This window comes from Sorex araneus, chromosome 5 (assembly GCF_027595985.1).
Source record: "Sorex araneus isolate mSorAra2 chromosome 5, mSorAra2.pri, whole genome shotgun sequence".
NCBI classification, from domain to species: Eukaryota; Metazoa; Chordata; class Mammalia; order Eulipotyphla; family Soricidae; genus Sorex; species Sorex araneus.
The window spans coordinates 120,424,421-120,446,169 of record NC_073306.1 but is presented as its reverse complement, the minus strand read 5'-3'; the positions used below and the strand labels follow the sequence as shown (position 1 = coordinate 120,446,169).

General features: G+C 43.7%; 1 protein-coding gene across 1 annotated transcript in view; it reads left to right on the top strand.

The window, feature by feature from the left end:
• SAMHD1 (SAM and HD domain containing deoxynucleoside triphosphate triphosphohydrolase 1) overlaps positions 1 to 21,749 on the top strand; it is a 50,065-nt gene that overhangs the window by 12,054 nt on the left and 16,262 nt on the right. Inside the window, exons 4-11 of the mRNA XM_055140496.1 lie at positions 445 to 605; positions 5,657 to 5,772; positions 9,441 to 9,511; positions 10,529 to 10,684; positions 15,761 to 15,861; positions 16,024 to 16,132; positions 16,626 to 16,717; positions 21,313 to 21,428. Coding sequence (XP_054996471.1) covers positions 445 to 605; positions 5,657 to 5,772; positions 9,441 to 9,511; positions 10,529 to 10,684; positions 15,761 to 15,861; positions 16,024 to 16,132; positions 16,626 to 16,717; positions 21,313 to 21,428 — 922 coding nt within the window. The remainder of the gene's footprint in view (positions 1 to 444; positions 606 to 5,656; positions 5,773 to 9,440; positions 9,512 to 10,528; positions 10,685 to 15,760; positions 15,862 to 16,023; positions 16,133 to 16,625; positions 16,718 to 21,312; positions 21,429 to 21,749) is intronic.

Below are 21,749 nucleotides of genomic sequence, written 5' to 3'. Positions count from 1 at the left end.
TCGCTCCCACCTTTCCCACCTTCTTTTTTTTTAAAGGTCATATTGATTATCTAGATACATTTTCCAAAATGTTAGACTTCTTTCCTGCAGATTTATGGTTTTTATGATCTAATTAAGTATGCTAAATATGGATGTTTGACTTAAATAGATAGGACCCTTCTTATTAAAGACTTATTAAATCATATCCATAATAAAATGATTGAAATCATTATCTTTCTGTTATTAGACTCCATTAGGAAGAAGTAAGATATACCCAGGTCCAATATACTTGATCTGTCTGGTAGTGATACCTAAATAAGGTAATTATCTTGTTCTTTCCCTTAGTGTTATTCTTACTTGAGAACAATTAAGTAGTTGTAATTGTGCATTGTGAATAGGAATAGCTGCACAGATTTTTCATGGACTTTTATTGTTACTCACATTCATTTAAACACAATTTTCTAGGTAATTAATGACCCTGTCCATGGCCACATTGAACTTCACCCTCTCCTCATACGAATCATTGACACTCCTCAGTTTCAGCGGCTTCGGTATATTAAACAGTTGGGAGCTGGTTACTATGTTTTCCCAGGAGCTTCACACAATCGATTTGAACACAGTCTAGGGTAAGAATTGTGTGGGGAGTTTAGTCCTTACGTACGGTATTTGTGTTATGAAATGAATGACTCATCTTTTAGAGAACTAGCTTTGTGTGTCTGTATGTGAGTGGGTGGGTGGGTGTGGGTGTGGGTGTGTGGTTCTGGGGATCTAAATAAGTTCTTTATAACCTAAGGTATTCTTTTTTCCACGGTGTCGAATCTCCAGCCCAATAGTCAGGGTTTTTTGTTTGTTTGTTTGGTTGTTTTTTTTGGCCATACCTTGCTGTGCTCAGGGTTAATCCTGGCTCTGCATTCAGGGATCACTCTTGGCTGGGCTCAGGTGACCATTTGGTACTGTAAATCAAACTTTGGTTGTGTGCAAGGCAAGTGCCTTAACCATTATATTATCTCTTCAGCCCCCAAGAATAGCTTTTATAAATGAATAATAATTTTATTAATGAGGACATTGATGCTTTGATTTGCTTTGCTGTACTTATTTTATCTTTATTTTATTTTTTACTATTATTTTGGTTTGGGGGCCATGTCCAGCATTGCTGGGGGCTATTCGTGGCTGTGCTCAAAAGTGACCTCTGGGGGCTGGATCGATAGCACAGTGGGTAGGGCGTTTGCCTTGCACGCAGCCAATCTGGGTTTGATTCCCAGCATCCCATATGGTCCCCCCGAGCACCGCCAGGAGTAATTCCTGAGTGCATGAGCCAGGAGTAACCCCTGTGCATTGCCGGTTTCGACCCAAAAAAGAAAAAAAAAAAGTGACCTCTGGCAGTGCTCAGGGAACCATATTCGGTGCCAGGGATCTGGGCAGGGTGGCCTGAAGTGTCTGCATGAAAGGCAAATGCCTTAACTCCTATAATATTTTTCCAACCAGTTAAACCAGATGATTTTCTTGCCTGTCAGGAAATGTACAAATTAAAAAAAGTATCTTCAAGCTTAGAGATAAAGCATCTTTGTTACGTACCCTTGGGTTAAAACTTTGATCTGCCTTTTCATTATGAAATGAAAAGCCAGTGGGATATAAGCTGAACAATTTCCTAGATTTTTAGGAAACATAGGCAGTACATTACTGGGTTTTATTGTATTTTTGTTTTGTTTATTGAGTCACATCCAAGGTGGCTGAGTCTACTCCCCGAGTGGTCCTTAGGATTGCTGCTGGCAGTGCTTGGGTGATCGTGTAACAGATGTGGAGCTGAGAATTGAACAGGCCTTCAGCATGCAAAGCTTGTGCTTAGTTCATTGAGCTCTCTCTCCTGTTCCTGTTTGTTTTATCCTTGCCTGTTTTGAGCCATTTTGGAGGGAGATGTTTGAGGGATCAAATCCAGGGCTTCATATATACAAGGCATATCTTCTGTCACTGAGATATACATTCTCAGCCCCTTTAAAATTTTTTTGGGGGTAGGATAGGTCTTTGAGCACATCCTCACTGCTCAGGGGCTTTTCCCAGCTTTATGCTCAGGGGTTACTCCTGGTAGTACTCAGGAGACCATGTGATGTACAGGGATTCGAACTGGGTCAACTGCATATAAGACAAATAACTTAACTTCTGTGTTATCTGTAAATCTCTGACTTCGCCTTGAAATATTTTTAATTAGCTAGAACATGTTTTTACTCACATGTTCGTAGTCCTGAACAAATGCTTATTGAAAACTTACTGGGTCCTACCAAGCCAACAAAGTAGCAATTGTCTCTTATGCAGCTCTCCATTTAGAGCACAACAAAAAAATGTGTTTTTTTCTTTTTTGTTTTTTTAGGGTTTTTTTTTTGGGGGGGGTCACCCGGCGGTGCACAGGGGTTACTCCTCCTGGCTCATGCACTCAGGAATTACTCCCATCGGTGCTTGGAGGACCATATGGGATGCTAGGAATCGAACCCGGTCAGCGCGTGCAAGGCAAACACCTACCCGACGTGCTATCACTCCAGCCCCCTGAGTGAAGTCGTCTTATATAACCATTATATAATGTCCATCTCTACCGCGTTACCTAATCTTGGATGAAGTAACAGCCATACTTTGGTCTGATAAAGTATAGCTGTCCCTGCTTTTTTATTTTTTATTTTTATTTTTATTTTTATTTTTTTATTTATTTTTTTTTTCTTTTTGGGTCACACCCAGCAATGCACAGGGGTCATTCCTGGCTCATGCACTCAGGAATTACCCCTGGCGATGCTCAGGGGACCATATGGGATGCTGGGATTTGAACCCGGGTCGGCCGCATGCAAAGCAAACACCCCACCCGCTATGCTATCACTCCAGCCCCTGTCCCTGCTTTTTTAAAGTTCCCCTTTAGTTTGTATGTTTGTTTTTCTACTTTTACTCAGCCTGTTTGTCATGAGAGATTAGGTTTACCTCTTGTAAGCAGCAAGAGGTTGGATATTTGTTTCCTGATCCACCCAGCCACTCTGTGCCTACTAGGGGAGTTTGATTTATTGACATTAATAAGAATATTTTTTTAACTTTGTTTTGTTTTTGCTTTGGAGCCACACCCAGCAATGCTCAGGGATTAGTCATGGCAGTTCTTGGGAGGGTTAAATGGGGTGCCAGAAACCAAATCCATGTTGGCCGTGTGAAGGCCTATCTCTGTACTGCTGCTCCAGCCCCAAAAATTATTGCTATGAATTTGTTGCCATTTTTCTTTAAGGATTTTGGAATTGTTTGCCATTTGAAAGTGCTGCTTTTGTTATTGTTATTGTTGTTTTGGAGCACTTGGCAGTGCTCAGGGCTTATTTTTTTTTTTTAATTTTTAAAAATTTTATTGAATCACCGTGAGATAGTTACAAGCTTTCATGTTTGAGTTACAATCTCACAATGATCAGACACCCATCCCTCCACCAGTGCACATTCCCCACCACCAATATCCCGGGTATACCGCCCCTTTCCCACCCTCCCCCTGCCTCTATGGCAGACAATATTCCCCATACTCTCTCTCTACTTTTGGCACTATAGCTTTCTTTTTTTTTTTTTTTTTTTGTTAAATCTTTTTTTTTTTTTTTTTTTTTTTTTTTTTGCTTTTTGGGTCACACCCAGCGATGCTCAGGGCTTACTCCTGGCTTTGCACTCAGGAATTACTCCTGGCAGTGCTTGGGGGACCATATGGGATGCCGGGGATCGAACCCGGGTCGGCCGCGTGCAAGGCAAACGCCCTACCCGCTGTGCTATCGCTCCGGCCCCAAATCTTTATTTTTTTAAAATTTTATCACCATGTGGAAAGTTACAGCGTTCTCAGGTTTATGTCTCAGTTATACCGTATTCAAACACCATCCCTTCACCAGTGCCCATATTCCACCACCAAAATCCCCGGTATACACCCCGCCCCCCATCCCAACTGTATAACTGATGAACCTCACTTTATTTTCTCTTCACCTTGATTACGTTCCATATTTCAACACAGAACTCACTATTGTTGTGGGAGTTATATCCCCAAACAAGATAACCCTAATAAGCAGGCATTTGATAATTAGTTTTCCATTCAAACATTGTATGTTTTCAGGTTTTAGAAAAGGTCGCGAGGCTCAGATCTGTCCCAGTCCCGAATCCTGGAGCCGTGTTAATTGCTGCCCAGTGTCGCCGGGGTTCCATCCGGAGAAGGTGTGCTGGCGGCACCTCCTCCTTCCGGCCCCCCGGTGTTGCTGGCCCCGATTCGGGTCCGGAGCATTGTCCGGGCCGCGTTGCTCACCAGAATGCCTGCTGCTTCTCTGTGGATTGTGGCATCAAGATGGCGCCGAGGGTGGGTCGAGGGCGTGACTTCCGGCGGCCGGGACCACTTAGGGTTTGGGCTGGCGCCGTCAGGGCTTATTTCTGACCGCACTCAGGAATGTTCCATTCCTGGTGGTGCTTGGGGATCCATGTAAAGTATCAGGGACTGAACCTGGGTGAACCACATGCAAGGCCAGGGCCTTACCCACTGTTCCATTGTACTCTTTCTCCAGCCTACTACTTCCTAAGTATACAGTTTCTTTTTTGTGTTGGAGGGGGGACGTTAGAAGCATACCCAAGCCCAGCAATACTCATGGCCGTACCAAGTGGTACATGTTTCTTGGGGATTGTATCCCATGATATTGGGGGACAATGTGTTGCTTAGGGTTGAACCCGGGTCTCCCAAATCCAAAGATGTACACTGGCACTTTAAACTATCTCTCTAACACCATAATATTAATTTGGGGGTCGGAGTGTGTGATTTAGTGTGGGTTTTTTCATTTGTTTGTTTTTATTTTGGGGCCACACCTGATGATGCTCAGAGCTGATTCCTGGCAGTGCTCAGGGGACCATGTGGGGTGCCGGGGATCAAACCTGAGTCAGCCGCGTTCAAGGCAAATGCCAGCCCACTGTGCCATCAGTTTGGCCCTTGGTTTGGTTTTTGGGTGATACCTATGGGTTACTCTGACAAAGCACCAGGTCTGCTCTTGTCAGTGCTCGGGGATTAAAACCCGCCCTTCTGTGTGCAAAGCCTAAACTCTGTGATGTGACACTATCCAGTCCATTACTGCATTTCCTTTTTTTTTTTTTTCTTTCTGGGTCACACCCAACGATACTCAGGGGTTACTCCTGGCTCTGCACTCAGGAATTACTCCCGGCGGTGCTTGGGAGACCATAGGGATCAGGGATCAAACCCAGGTTGGCCACGTGCAAGGCAAACACCCTCCCCACTGTACTATCACTCCAGCCCATACTGCATTTCTTTATGATGAGTGGTGCTAAGACAAGAGGAATTGCTTTGGGGGTTCTGTGTATGTTCCTGCATATTTCTAGATCCTGCTTAGTTCTTGATAGAGACTATTCAATTAAGTAATCTTAGAGCCATATTGGGACACTTGAGAAACATTAAAGTTTCTGAAAATCAGGGCCAGTGAGAGTATGATGGGGTAGTTCGGTGACCTAGGCTCAATCCCTGGTACCCCGTATGTTTCTCCTGGCCCTACTAGAAGTGACTCCTTAGTGCTGAGTCAGGAGTTAACCCTGAGCACTTCCAGGTGTGTGCCAAACTGCTGCCTCCCCCCCAGCAGTTAAGTTTCTGAAAACCAAAGTATTCATCTTTCAAGCAGAATAGTGACTTATTTTTCCTCTGCAGTGTAGGATATCTTGCAGGTTGTCTAGTTCGTACGCTGCGTGAAAAACAGCCAGAGCTGCAAATAAGTCATCGAGATATGCTCTGTGTTCAGATAGCTGGGCTTTGTCATGATCTTGGTAAGTTATACAAAGAGCCAAAGTTGTTATATAAAACCATAGCATTCTCTCTCTCTCTCTCTCTCTTTCTCTCTCTGTCTCTCTCTCTTCTTCCTCCCTCTCCCCTTGCCTCCCTCCCTTCCTCTCCCCCCCCCCTCATTTTTTTTTGTTTTTTTTTTGTTTCTGGACCATTCCTGCAGGTTCTTTTTTTTGCAGGGCTGTGGGGGGCACACCTGGTTATACTTGGGGGTTATCCCTGGCTCTACACTCAGGAATAATTTTTGCAGGATCATATCATAGGGGATGCCAGGAATCTAACCCAGGTCACCTGTGTGCAAGGCAAATACCCTACCCACTGTACTCGTGCTGCAGCCCTGCAGGGTCTTGGCTGCTATTCCTGGCTCCCTGGCTCAGTGCTTGGGGCCGTGGGACTGTGTCTGAGGCTGGAAATCACATGCTAGGGATTGAATGCAGGTTCTTGCATGTAAAGCACATGTTCCAGCCCTTGAGCCATCTTCCTATTCTTAGACGTCTCTCTTTTTCTCTCTTTTTTAATTTCCTTTTTTGCTGAAACATACAGTGTTTGGTATTGAATCCAGGCCATTTACATACAAAGCTTGTGCTTTTTGAGCTATTTCCTCAACCCATATTATGTCTCACTGAAACTAAAAATATAAGCCTAATCCAGAAAAATACCAAAATGGTTGGTGGGATTTTTGGTTTTCTTTTGTTTGTTTTGTTTTGTTTTTTGGCTTTTTGGGTCACATCTGACGATGCACAGGGGTTACTCCTGGCTTTGCACTCAGGAATTACTCCTGGAGGTGCTCAGGGGACCATATGGGAGGCTAAGAATCAAACCCGGGTCGGTCACGTGCAAGGCAAACACCCTACCCACTGTCCTATCACTCCAGTCCCTGTGAGTTGTTTTTTTTTTTTTTCCCTTTGTTTTTGTTTTTGTCTACATCTAGCTGTGATCAGGACTTACTCCTGATAGGACTTGGGAGGCCATATGCGGTGCCAAAGATTGAACCAGGTTGTTTGTGTGCAAGGCACATTGTATTATCTCCCCAGCCCCCTTAATTTATTATTATTTTTTTCCATTTCTCTCCTTTTCCGTTCTCATCATTATTGTTATTATGATGATGACAGTTGCACACTCATTCCTGGTGGTGGTGCTCCAGGAATCACCTATTGGACTGTGGTGTTCTTGCATGCAGCTGCTGTGCTCATCAGTTTGCACATACCTAGTGTGCTGTGTAGTTGAGGAACTGTTCTAGTTGTGTGTTGTGGAGTGTTGAAATCACTTATGAATATGGTAATCTAGTAATCTCTACTTTTGATTGTCCCCATCATCAAAATTTGAGAAAGAGCCCTGATTTCATGTGTATTTTTTGGTTTATTGATTGATTATTTTATCTATTTTCTTTATTTCTGGGCCACACTTGGCAGGATTTACGGGCTACTTCTGGCTTCATGTTTCATACTCCTGGAGGTACTCAGGTCACCATGGGATGGGAGGATTAAACTTGAGCCTCCCGTATGTAAAGGATACACTTTAGCCCATTAAGCTGTTTCTTCTGCCTCCAAAATTTATATATTTATATATAGACAAATGAACATATATATATGCATCCATATACATACATATGTACATATAGATAGATATGGGTAAATTTGGGGTCACACCAGCAGTGTTCATGGCTTATTCCTAGCTCTGTGCTCAGGGATCACTCCTATAGATGCTCATGGGACCATTTATGGTTTGGGAGATGAACCAGGGTCTTAGCCAAAGCAGCCACATGCAAAGTAAATGCCTTTCCCTCTGTATTTTGTCTCGGCCCCTATTGATAATTTTATCTGGTGATGTGAAGTGTGGAGTGCGTAACTTACATTTATTACATGTATGTAGCCTTGCATTCAGTTCCACATAACCCCCTCCAAAAAAATTAGGATATAGTAATAAAATAAGTTGATATTTATTTTCTGTACCACAGTGGATTATTTTTAAAGTTCTGCTTCTCTAATCCACAAAGTCTAAGCTCCAAGTTTTTGTTATTAATTTTGGTTACATAGAGCTATCATTCTTTTAGAGCTGTGAAAGTTCTGACGGCTCAAACACCCCTCATTGTAGAGCTTGCTTACTTTCCACACTTCTGGTAATTTGTCCTTTTTCTTTTTGCTTTTTGGGTCACACCTGGCGATGCACAGGGGTTACTTCTGACTTTTGCACTCGGGAAATTACTCCTGGTGGTGCTCAGGGGACCATATGGGATGCTGGGAATCGAACCCGGGTCGGCCATGTGCAAGGCAAACACCCTACCCGCTGTGCTATTGCTCCAGCTCCATGTTTGTGTTTTTGAGGGCCAAACAGTCCTCCACCTGCAAGTCATGTACTCTGTCATTAAGCTATGTTCCTGGCTCAGGATCTGTCCCTTTTCATGATATATTTATAGATTATTTATATTAATATTTCTTTTAAATAAAAAAGATACACACACATACACATATACACATACACACATATCCCTACCTGGCCGCATTCCAGCACTGCTGCCTTTCTAGGCTCAAGACTGAAACAGGCAGGGCCACACTACTGGACTAACCACTGCTGGATGTGGACCTTATAAAATTATTTGTAAGTGGGGCTGGAGTGATAGTATAGCAGGTAGGGCATTTGCCTTACACACAGCCAATCCAGGTTTGATCCCCGACACCTAATATGGTCCTCTGATCACCACTAGGAATGATCCCTGAGTACAGAGCCAGGAATAACCCCTGAGCATCATTGGGTGTGGTCAAAGAAACCCCCTTGTTTTATGGGCTAGAGAGATAGTTCGAGGGCCTGGAGCATATACTTTACATACAGGAGGCCTGTGTTTGATTATTGTGCTACATTATCCCAGAGCACTGCCAGGAATGAACCCTGAGCAATGAGCAGGAATAGCCACTGATCGCTGCTAGGTGTGGTCCAAAGACAAAAACACTTTTAAGGTGCGCATGTGCTGCCTGAGCCCATGTGCTGCTGTGTCCATGTGGCTGAGCACATGTGGTTCTGCATCTCTCCTCTTGGGATGTGGACTTTCCTATCTAATGCTGGGATGTGTGTAGAGGCTCTCTTGGCCCTTGGAGAAGTCCATGTTCCCTGTGGAGCATGTTACTCTCATGCTTCACACTTTCCCTCCCCTCCACACCTTCAAAAACATCCAAATAAAATCTGTTTTACTAATGTGGTTGGAGGACATGTGGGGGAAGGGTGAGGCGGGTGGAATACAGACTAGAGACTGAACACAATGGCCACTCAACACCTCTATTGCAAACCACAACACCTAATCAGAGAGAGAGAACAAGAGGGAATTCCCTGCCACAGTGGCAGGGTGGGGTGGGGGGAGACGGGTCTGGGGAGGGGGGGAGGGATGTTGGGTTTACGGGTGGTGGAGAATGGGCACTGGTGAAGGGATGGGTTATTGAACTTTGTATGGGGGAAGCATGAGCACAAAGATGTATGGATCTGTAACTGTACCCTCACGATGACTCTCTAATTAAAAATAAACTAATAATAATTAAAAAATAAAAATAAAAAAAAATCTGTTTTACTTCCAAAAAGATTTTAAAAAAATAGATTCACATTTTTTACCAGTTTATAAATAGTTTTCTTGTTCTAAAAAGTGTTGCTTTTTGTTCTTTTTAAGGTCATGGTCCATTTTCTCATATGTTTGATGGAAGATTTATTCCACTTGCTCGCCCAGATGTGAAGTGGACGGTATGTATTCATCTGTTTGATAGTTAATAAAATAATTCTTTTTAAGTAGCCAGTGCAGGGCTTAGATGATAGTACAGTGGGTAGGGTGTTTCCCTTGCTTGCAGCTAGCGCCACTTCTATCCCTGGCATCCCATATGGTTCCCCCAAGCACTGTCGAATAATTCCTGAGTGCAAAGCCAGGAGTAACCCCTGATGAACATTTGATGAAATATACTTGAATTTTACCCTTTTTTTTTAGCACTTGGAGTTTTACAAATCCATTAAAATGAAATGCTTCCTGAAAGATCTTATAATGTTCTACATGCTATAAATAATTATACTGTATTATCATGATTTATAAAACGTTTAGACTAGTAAAATAAAAACTAACAGATTGTGGGGGGGTTGAGTTCACCAGTCATACTTGGTGGTGCTCAGCGGGTACTCCTGGGACCATACAGTTTTGGTGTCAGCTCCATGCAAGTTAAGTACCTTAAGTCCTGTATTTTGTCTCTAGCTCCAAATCTGAAAGAATTTTTTTGACCAGTGTTTGGGCCACACTCACCGATGATCAGGAGCTATTTTTGGCTCTCGTCAGGACTGACTCCTGGCTGCTCAGGGGACCATATGTGGTGCTGGGGACCAAATTAGGGTTGACCACATGCTTGGCAAAACCCTTAGTCTCTCTGACAGATTTTTTAAAAATATCTGCAACATTATCTTTCAAAATATCTGCAAGACTTGGGGGCTGGAGCGATAGCACAGCGGGGAGGGCGTTTGCCTTACACATGGCCGACCCAGGGTTCGATTCCCAGCATCCCATATGGTCCCCTGAGCACCGCCAAGGGTAATTCCTGAGTGCAGAGCCAGGAGTAACCCCTGAGCATCGCCAGGTGTGACCCAAAAAGAAAAAAAAAATATCTGCAAGACTATTATGTAGTATAACCTTACCTCTGAATTACCTGGAATCTAGTTATTTAGATAACCTTAGGTCCCTAGTTGACTGGGTTTATAACATTATATTCTGATTTTCCCTAGCATGAACTAGGCTCAGTTAAGATGTTTGAGCACTTAATAAAGTCTAATGGACTCAACGATGTCATGCAATACTATGGACTTGTCCCTGATGAAGATATTTGCTTTATCACGGAACAGATTATAGGACCACCTTATCCACCAACGGAATTGTGTCCTGTAAGTTTGCGTGCAAAATCCAGGGTGACGTATTTGGCTATTTAGGGTGACTAAATAATAAAATAAGAGATATATTTCTATTGTTCGCTGCAAAATTGAAAGGTTTATGTATTTTTTTATCTTTGGACTTTGACTTCCCGAAAGTTACAACCCAAATTAAAAATGTACAGATAGAACTCAATGGGCTGAGCACATGCTCTGTGTGGTGAAGGCCTGTTCTTGTTTTTGTTTGTTAAATTGATTCACTATGAGAGAAGCCTGGGCTGGAGCTATAGCACAGCGGGTAGGGCGTTTGCCTTGCACGTGGCCAACTCAGGTTCGATTCCTCCACCCCTCTTGGAGAGCCCAGGAAGCTACCGAGAGTATCCTACCCACACGGCAGAGCCTGGCAAACTACCGGTGGTGTATTCGATATTCCAAAAACAGTAACAACAAGTCTCTACTGGTGCCCGCTCGAGCGAATCGATGAGTAATGGATGACAATGATACAGTGATGAGATAAGCCATTACAAAACTGTTCATGATTGGGTTTCAGTCATACAAAATTTTCAACACCCATACTCCACCAGTGTACATTTCCCAGCTCCAATGACCCCAGTTTCCCTCTCATCAGCTCCCCACACTTCTCTCTCTTTCTGTCTCTCTCTCTCTCTCTCTGTCTCTCTCTCTCTCTCTCTCCCTCTCCCTCTCTCTCTCTCTCTCTCTCTCTCTCTCTCTCTCTCTCTCTCTCTCTCTCTCTCTCCCCTCTCCCCCCACACCCACTTCCTCTTTTGTTGTACAATACTCGTACTACGAGGTCATCCTGTTTATTCAGGGAGTTCAGTATTTTTATCAGGAAGGGACAGCTGGAGTAGCTTTATTTTATTTATTTATTTTTTTTTGGCTTTTTGGCTTTTTGGGTCACACCTGGCGATGCACAGGGGTTACTCCTGGCTCTGCACTCAGGAATTACCCCTGGCCGTGCTCAGGGGACCATATGGGATGCTGGGATTGGAACCCGGGTCAGCCGCGTGCAAGGCAAACGCCCTACCCACTGTACTATTGCTCCAGCCCCTGGAGTAGCTTTTTTTAAAAAAAAATCTATTTTATTTTTACAAAGTTGTTCACAATTGTTGACTATATTCAATATTCCAACACCAATCCCATCACACTATACCTCCCCACCACCATATTTTGAATTATTCTACCCTGACCCCCAAAGCCTGCCCCAGAAGCAGAACATAATAATTTACATTGTATTGCCTGTTACGAATAATCTGCTAAAGATGATCTAAAATAGTTTCTTTAGAGGGAAGTGTATGAAAATTGTTTTATCTCCCTGGAGCCATTAAGCCATTAAGCAGTTGTGCACTGCAAAGATTCTAAGATTTTTTTTTTTATTCTAAGATTTTAAATAGAGTGATTACAGCAAGTATTACAATTTTATTTTGTTTTATTTTAATTTTTTGCTTTTTGGGTCACACCTGGCAATGCACAGGGGTTACTTCTTGGTCTGCACTCAGGAATCACCCCTGGCAGTGTTCGGGGGACCATATGGGATGCTGGGAATCGAACCCTGGTCGACCGCATGCGAGGCAAACGCCCTACCCGCTGTGCTATTGCTCCAGCCCCCAAGAATTAAAATTTTAACTGGATGGTGCCTTTGGGGTCCAGAGGCATTTTTGCTGTGTGTTGTTCTCTTCCTCTTTCGTGGTTTATTTGTGAGTCTCTGATTCATGGCCATTAATGAAACTACATGGCACCCAAGGCAGTTCGTGGGCATGACTGTCAGTTACTGGGAGTGCAGGGAGATGGGGGGGAAGTTACCCATTCCCAACTCTGGGAGACCCTGGAGATTTCAGTCACAAGTCATGCATAACTTGGTTTTTCAGCAGATAAACTCATGAATGAGGGGCTAGAGTGATAGCACAGCAGGTAGGGCATGCCGGGCATTTGCCTTGCTCGTGGCCAACCCAGGTTCGATTTCCAGCATCCCGTATGGTCCCCTGAGCACTGCCAAGAGTAATTCCTGATTGCATAAGTCAGAAGTAACCCCTGTGCATTGCCGGGTATGACCCAAAAAGAAAAAAAAACTCCTAGATGAGGCTTGTCAAGCCTGTGGAGATTGGTTGTGAGCATGGCAGCAATTGAGTTCTGGAGGTTTTCAGCAGCTGGGGCTCTTTGGGGATGTGGGTGTTGGGACTCATCCATGCCCAGAGCAGCTTTTTTTAACTGGGTGGCAGCTTTGGGGTGTGGATGTGACTGTCAGGGCTTCCGGAAGTACAGGGAGGTATGGGGAGGTAACCCATCCCGACTCCAAGAAAGCCTGGATAGTTCAGTCACAAAATCTGCATGCACTGGGTTAACCCGTCCCCCTCTGTGCCCTGTTCGTCCCCCTCTGTGCCCTGTTCGATTCAGCTATGCACAGGTCCAAGAAGATTTATTGTGTCTTTTTTTTTTTTTCTTTTTGGGTCACACCCAGAGATGCACGGGAGTTACTCCTGCCTGGCTAATGCATTCAGGAATTACTCCTGGAGGTACTGAGGGGACCATATAGGATGCTAGGAATCGAACCCGCAATCACCCTACCCGCTGTGCTATCACTCCAGCCCCTTACTGTGCCATTTTGATCTCTTTTGAAATTTAGTTAAGAGTCTCTGGAGCAAGACCAATAAATAAGCTTTTATGGTGGGGCCTGAGGTGGTTTGTGGGTGTGGCTCCCGCATACCTAAATTTTGTTGACTTAATTTCTTAGAAAAGTTTGTCCCTAGATGGTGGAGTCCAGCTAGAATCACAGTGGCAACTTTGGGGTGTCAGGAAGCCCGAAGGCAACATCAGGCTGCTGATGCTTCCACCCAGAGGGTCCAGGTTGACCCACTGGTGGCCCTGCGACCTCTGGACCCCAGTGGTGGTGATGGCAGCAGTAGCCCTGGGCAGCTCAGATGCTTCAGGTGGGCTGCCACCATCAGTCCCACAGAAGTTAACAGAAACTTTTAAAAAGTTTTTTAATAATAAAATAATAGAGGCCAGAGTGATACTACATTGTGTGGGGCACTTGACCTTGAACTTGGCTGACCAGGTTTAATCCCACAGCATCCTATGTGGTCCCCTGAGCCAGGAGTATTCCCTAAGGGCAGAGCCAGGAGTATTCCCTAAGGGCAGAGCCAGGAGTATTCCCTAAGGGCAGAGCCAGGAGTAAGCCCTGAGCACTGCCAGGTGTGGTCCAAAAAAAGTAATAATAAAATTTAAAAGAAGATGGAAAATAACTTTTTACTGAGATTTTAAGGTTTGTGTAAATCTAGGACCAGAAAGATAGTACGATGGGTAAGGCATTTGCCTTGCATTCAGCCAGTCCAAGTTCCATCCCCAGTACTTAAGTATGGTACCCTGAGTGCTGCCAGGAGTGAACCCCAAATGCAGTGCTAGGAGTAAGTCCTGAGCACAGCTGGGTGTGGACCCAAAACAAAATATATATGAATCTAATTATAGTTTATAGATAATTGGGCCAGAGAGAGAATACAGTGGGGAGGTATGTGCCTTGCATGTGGCTGACCTGGGTTTAATCCCTGGCACCACATATGGTCCCCTGAATTTTCCCAGGAGTAGGCTCTGAGTATCACGGAGTGTGGCCCAGAAACAAAACAAAACAGAAAGGTGGATTTTTGTAAACATATATCCTATTTATGAGGGGCTGGAGCAATAGCACAGTGGGTAGGGCGTTTGCCTGGCATGAGGCTGACCCGGGTTCAATTCCCAGCATCCCATATGGTCCCCTGAGCACCGCCAGGAGTAATTCCTGAGTGCAGAGCCAGGAGTAGCCCCTGTTCATTGCTGGGTGTGACCCAAAAAACAAAAAACAAAAACCCAGCATATATCCTATTTTTGAGAAATAAGGCTCCCGATATTTTTCTAACAGTGTATATTATCCAGATTGTTGTCTACAAACTTTGAAAAATAGTACGATTTTGATGCCTTAAATTTTTGTTTGTTTGTATTTTGTTTTGGGGGCCATATCCAGCGATGAACAGGGGCTTACTCCTGGCTGTGCCTGCGCTCATGGATCACTCCTGGCCAGGAATCGGGGGACTATATTGGGGTGCCAGGGATCAAACGTGGGTTGTCCACGTACAAGACAAATGCCCTATCCATTGTACTATAACTCCATGACCATGAAACTTAATTTTTTTTTTTCTTTTTGGGTCACACCCGGCAATGCACAGAAGTTACTCCTGGCTCATGTACTCAGGAATTACTCCTGGCGGTTCTCAGGGGACCATATGGGATGCTGGGAATCGAACCCGGGTCAGCCGTGTGAAGGCAAACACCCTATCGGCTGTGCTATCGCTCCAGCCCTGACACTTAAGATTTTTAACTTTTTTCTTTTTGGGCTACACATGTTAGTATTCAGAGACTACTTATGGTTCTGTGCTCTGGGGACTATGCAGTACTGGGAATCGAACATAGGCCTCCAGCATGCTAAGCCTGCACTCCTCATCTTGTTTAACTCTTCAGCCCCTTGATTCCTAATTTTTTTTTTTTTTCTCTCTCTCTCTTTTTGGGTCACACCTGGGCGTTGCACAGGGGTTACTCCTGGATCATGCACTAAGGAATTACTCCTGGCGTTACTTTGGGGACCATATGGGATGCTGGAAGTCGAACCTGGGTCAGCCACGTGCAAGGCAGACACCCTACCCACTGTGCTATCACTCCAGCCCATTAAGGAATGTTCTAACTAGTTTATAATTAGATCTTATCATGCGTACATGTGTTATTGGGAATCAAACCCTAGAGGTTAGCTATCTATATGTATGTATAGTATATGTGCACATATATACATATATATTAAAATTTGGGTTTTTTTTTTTTTTTTTGGTGGTGCCAGGAATCTTTTAACGGAAAAAATAAGTTTTTATTCCTAGAAAAACATATCTATTTCTAATTCAGAGATCAACTAGAAGGAAAAAGAATTTTCTAATTCTCAAATTTCTACTCAAATATCTGTTAATAATATTCAGACTAATAAAGTTGCTTTTCTTTGCTTGTAAATAGATCTGGTTCCTGTACTAAAACTTTTCCATGGATTTTCTTGTCTTTCAGTGGCCATACAAAGGGCGTCCTAAAGAGAAAGGCTTCCTTTATGAAATAGTGGCTAATAAAAGAAATGGCATTGATGTGGACAAATGGGATTATTTTGCTAGGTATGAACACATGAGAAAGTTGGTTGGAGTCTTTACATACCTTAAGTATATGCCATTTAAGAAAATAGAATTAAAACAAATCTTTCTATAAATTTAGTGTTAACAACTAAGTTACAATTATTTGGCTGAAAATTTTCATCTCTCTGCTTGAATTCTTTTTAGGGACTGTCATCATCTTGGAATAAAAAATAGTTTTGATTATCAGCGTTTTATTAAATTTGCCCGTGTCTGTGAAGTAGAGGATGGAAAGCATATTTGTACAAGAGAAAAGGTAAGCTCTCGGGGCTGGAGCGATAGCACAGCGGGTAGGGCGTTTGCCTTGCACGCGGCCGACCCAGGTTCGATCCCCGGCATCCCATATGGTCCCCTGAGCACTGCCAGGAGTAATTCCTGAGTGCAGAGCCAGGAATAACCCCTGTGCATCGCTGGGTGTGACCCGAAAAGCAAAAAAAATTAAAAAATTAAAAAATAAAAAAAAAAGAAAAGGTAAGCTCTCTCAAATAAACAGCAGGTAGATACAGCAGATAGACCTGTTTTGAAGTCTGGAAATAACCACAATAATTTTGATAAAATCAGCATGATAAGATGTTGAGGTCTTTACTTATTTGTGGTTAATCTCATACCGGAATTAGCACATGCAAGACAGTACCTTATCCCCTGTATTATCTCTCCGCCCCCCTTTTTCTTGTTTTATATATTTGTTTTTTCAGCTAGATAACATAATTTGATGTTTTATTAATATTTATGTCATTTCTTTCTTACAGGAGGTTGGGAATCTTTATGATATGTTCCACACACGCAACACCTTGCATCGTAGAGCTTATCAGCATAAAGTTAGTAACATCATTGATACAATGTAAGAAATTCAAATGTTATTGCTATACATTTTCCTTGACCCTTCTCTTTGAGTATTATATTTGGAAGCAGCTAAGGTTTCCGAATACATTGAAGTGATGGTTTTTCGGGGAGGGCTGGGGGTGGCCTTTGGGCTATGTCCAGTGATGCTCTCAGCTTAACTCCTGACTCTGTCCTCAGGGTTCACTCTTAGCAGGCTTGGGGGACCATATGGGGTGCCAGAAATTAAAATCAGTTTGACCATGTATGAGGCAAACACTCTACCCACTCTACTATCATCTTGGCCCCTCAAGTGAACTTTAATTCCTTTAAATGAACTGTCACTGTATCACTGTCATCCTGTTGTTCATCGATTTGCTCAAGTGGGCACCAGTAACGTCTCCATTGTGAGACTAACTGTTACAGTTTTTGGCATATCAGATATGTCATGGGTAGCTTGCCAGGCTCTGCCATGCGGGCAGGATTACTCTCGGTAGCTTGTCGGGCTCTCCGAGAGGGACAATACCCCCAAAACAACAATAATAAGAAGGTAGCACCTCCAGAAACTGAACAAGCACCTCGGGCCAACAAAGCTGTTGGTTCCATCTTTTGGGAGGCAGGTGGGGAGTCACAGCTGTTGAGATGCTGAGATAGTCCAGAGCTACTGCAGCTGATGTTCAGGGGCACACATGGGACCCTGGCAGATGCCACAGGCATGAGTTCAGTCTTTGGAACCATCTCCAAAGTCACACATAGCCACATTGTGTGGCGCTGTCAATGTCTGTCCCTCTGTGTGTGGTGGTGGTGGTGGTGATGGAGATGGGGAAAGCAGGTAGAGTTGCACATGGCCCACCTTTTTTTTTTTTTCTTTTTGGGTCATATCCAGCAATGCACAGGAGTTACTCCTGGCTCTGCACTCAGGAATTCCTCCTGGAGGTGCTCAGGGGACCATATAAGATGCTGGGAATCAAACAAGGTCAGCTGAGTGCAACAAAAACTTACTTTGGGAAAGAGGAGGAGAATGGATAAAGGTGATAGATTAAAGGCAGACGAGCTCCCTTAGGGGCTGGAGAGATAGCATAATGGACCGAGTTGTTTCCTTGGACACAGCCAGTCTGGGATCTATCCCCAGCATCCCATATGGCCCCCCAGCATAGCCAGGAGTAATTCCTGAGCTCAAAACCAGGAATAACCGCTGGGTGTGCACCCCCCCTCAAAAAAATAAAACAAAATGAAAAGAGCTGGGTTTGTTAAATATGAAGAGATGTAATGATGGAATGGCTTAGACCATTAGTTGAAAGATTAGTTGCTTCTGAGGCCTGGAGAGATAGTCCAGCAGGTAGGGCCTTTCTTTGCCTTGTGTTTGGTGAACCTGGGTTCGATCTCCAGATACCATATCCCATATGGTCCCCTGAATACCAACAGTAATTTCTGATTGCAGAGCCAGGTGCAAACCCTGAGAATTGGTAGGTGTGGGCATAAAAAAAGAAAGCAAACAGATTATTAGCTTGTGTATTAGATATTAGTCAAGATAAAGAGAGATGGAGCCATAGATAATTGGCATTCTGAAATTAATGAAAAAAATTAAAGTTTTGGCTTGTTTTGGAGTCACACCCAGCTGGCTGGGATCAGGAACCATTCCTGACAGCCTCACGGAACTATGTAGGGTGCCTGAGACCAAATGAACCAGATGAACCATATGCAAGGCAATCACCTTACCTGCTATACTGTTTCTTTAGCCCAATAAAACCTAATTTTTAGGGGCTGGAGTGATAGCACAGCGGGTAGGGTAGGGTGTTTGCCTTGCACGCGGCCGACCCAGGTTTGATTCCCAGCATCCCATATGGTCCCCCAGCACCGCCAGGAGTAATTCCTGAGTGCAGAGCCAGGAATAACCCCTGTGCATCGCTGGGTGTGACCCGAAAAGCAAAAAAAAACTAATTTTAGGGATTAAGATTAATATATTTTTACCATGTCATTGGCTTATCAAAATTAGTAGCAAAATAGTTTAACTGACAGAAATATCATCTTTTTCTCCATGAACCCAAAGTACAGTCAAGTCTGTACATGACGTGAAGACCCCAAACAGCAAAGTTGGATATAGGCCAGGGGTATGACTCAGTAGTGGAATGTATGTCTTGCATTTGTGATGCCTTTGACTCAATTCTTGGTACCAAGGGTCAGGACAATAGTACAGCAAGTAGGGCATTTGCCTTGCATGCAGCTGACCTGGGTTCCATCCCTGGCATCCATTCTTTCCTCTGAACCCTAGAGGAATGATCCAGGATCATAAAGCCAGCAGTAAGCCCTGAGCACTGCCGGGTGTGGCCTTAAGACAACAACCACAATAAGAGTGTGCCTTGAATTGACTCACTCTTTGTAAAATAGCTTTAAATTGGGGCTGGAGAGGCACAGCGATAGTACAATAGGTAGGGCATTTTTCCTTGCACGAAGCTGACCCAGGTTCAATCCCTGGCATCTCATAGTATTCAGGAGTGATCACAGAGCACAGAGCCAGGATTAAACCCTGAGCACTTCTGGGTCTGGCCCCAAGACAAAATTAATAAACAAGGGGCTGGAGAGATAGTACAACAGGTAGGGCATTTTCCTTGCACATGCCAGCTCAAGTTTGATCCCCAGCACCCATTGAACACAGCCAGGAGTAATTCCAGGATGCAGAACCAGGAGTCACCACTGAATACCCCCAGGTATGTCCCAGCGACCAAAAATAAATAAATTAAATAAATAAAATTGCTTTAAATTAAAAGGTGCCTGTGGAGATGGTAGGCTGGGGTAGAAGTGGGATGGAAGAGGGAGCCTGGGAACATTGGTGGGAGAGAAGGTGAACCTGGTGGCAGGATTGGTGAATGGAACATTGTCTAAACCCAACATGAATAGCTTTGTAACTCATGGTACTTTCACAAAATAAAACGAGGGAGAAATAAAAGTAAATTGACCTATTGTAAGACTTTCATGTTCACATTTACCTTTACGCTGAAGAAATTATTTTCATATTTATTTTTTTGTCCTGAGCAGAAAAATTAGAATACAGGGATGGGAGAAATAGCTCAATGAGCTGGAGCACATGCTTTGTATACAGGAAGTCCCCTAAGTGTCGCCCAAACAAACAAACAAAAAAAAACAAGACCACATTCTCCCATTTTAGTGATTGTTAAGAGTTTGTATTTTGGGGGGCTGGAGCGATAGCACAGCGGGTAGGGCGTTTGCCTTGTACGCGGCTGACCCGGGTTCGAATCCCAGCATCCCACATGGTCCCCTGAGCACCGCCAGGAGTAATTCCTGAGTGTAGAACCAGGAGTAACCCCTGTGCATTGCCCCGGGTGTGACCCCAAAAAAAGCAAAAAAAAAAAAAAAAAGAGTTTGTATTTTGGGCCAAAGCAATAGTACAACAGCTAAGGAGTTTGCCTTGCACACAGCCTGACACAGGTTCAGACAAGTGTGACCCAAAAACAAACAAAAAGAGCTCATGTTTATGGTTTTCTTTTGGAACTGGGGCTCCTGGGAAAAGCTCAAAGGTCCTGAGCACCATTTCCATGATAGTCAACAGGATGTTGACTCAGGGGTTCAGTGTGTGAAGGCCTGAATACGTGATACTTTTGGGAATTCACCTGGACCACAACCTGGCAGTTATCAGCATCAAACATTGATGCAGTGCCAGGCATCAAACTAGGGTTGGTCAGGAACATGCTTGGCCTGCGCCTTTAACCATTGTGCCATCTGCCCACCCCCCATGAGGTTTGGTGGGGGAGAGCGGTCATTTTGTGTATATTTTTTTTTTAACTTCAATAGTCAGATTCAAAGAATAGCAATCTTATTTTTTTTTTTGCTTTTTTTTTTTTTTTTTTTTTTTTTTTTGCTTTTTTGGTCACACCCAGTGATGCTCAGGGGTTACTCCTGGCTTTGCACTCAGGAATTACTCCTGGCAGTACTTGGGGGACCATATGGGATGCCGGGGATTGAACCCGGGTCGGCCGGGTGCAAGGCAAACACTCTACCCACTGTGCTATCACTCCGGCCCCAGAATAGCATGCTTCTATCTTAACTACATCTGTAAAACTTAAGGTTGATCTTATCAGACTGTCTTTTCACTTTTTCTTTTTCTGTTTTAGTTTCTTTAGTTTTTGTTTTGTTTAGGGACCACCGAGTGCTCAGGACTTACTCCTAGTTTTTTGCTCAGGGATGACTTCTGGAGGGGAGGGACCATATATGGTGCTGAGTGTTGAATCCATGTCTGTGGCATGCAAGGCTCTACCAAAGCAGCTGTCTTTATTTTTTGATTTTTTAATTTTATCTATTTATGTTTGGTTTGGGGACCACACCCAGCGATGCTCATGGATCACTCCTGGCTTTCTGCTCCAGGATCATTTCTGGAAGGTTCTGGGGACCATATGGGGTGCTGGGGATTGAACCCTAGTCGACCACTTACAAGGCAAGGGTTCATTTTCTATACTATCTCTCTTGCCCAAAGAAGCAGTAATTTTTAGAGCACTGTCTCAAGATTTTATTTCACTAGAGTAATTTTCTTAGCTTTAAGTAAAATGTATAATGCAGATACTGTTTTGGTCGTAGTATTAATTTTTTTAACTTGATCTTTAGGATTACAGATGCTTTGCTCAAAGCAGACTGCTTCATAGAGATTACAGGCGCCGAAGGAAAAAAGTACAGTATTTCTACAGCGATTGATGACATGGAAGCTTTCACAAAATTAACAGGTAAGATGAACCAGGAATATGGGGCTGGGAAGCCATACATGGGGACTTTTTCATTATTGAGTTTGACAGACTTAGCATACAATTGAAGAAATTCATAAAGAAACATAATAGGAAAAATATATTATAAATTTTTTCAAAAATATCCATATCAGCAATTAAAATAGAGTACTTATGTTTCTTAAAGCTTTTTTGGAGCGATAGCACAGCAGGCAGGGCGTTTGCCTTGCACGCGGCCGACCCAGGTTCTATTCCTCCGCCCCTCTCAGAGAGTCCAGCAAGCTACCGAGAGTATCCCACCCCTACAGCAGAGCCTGGCAAGCT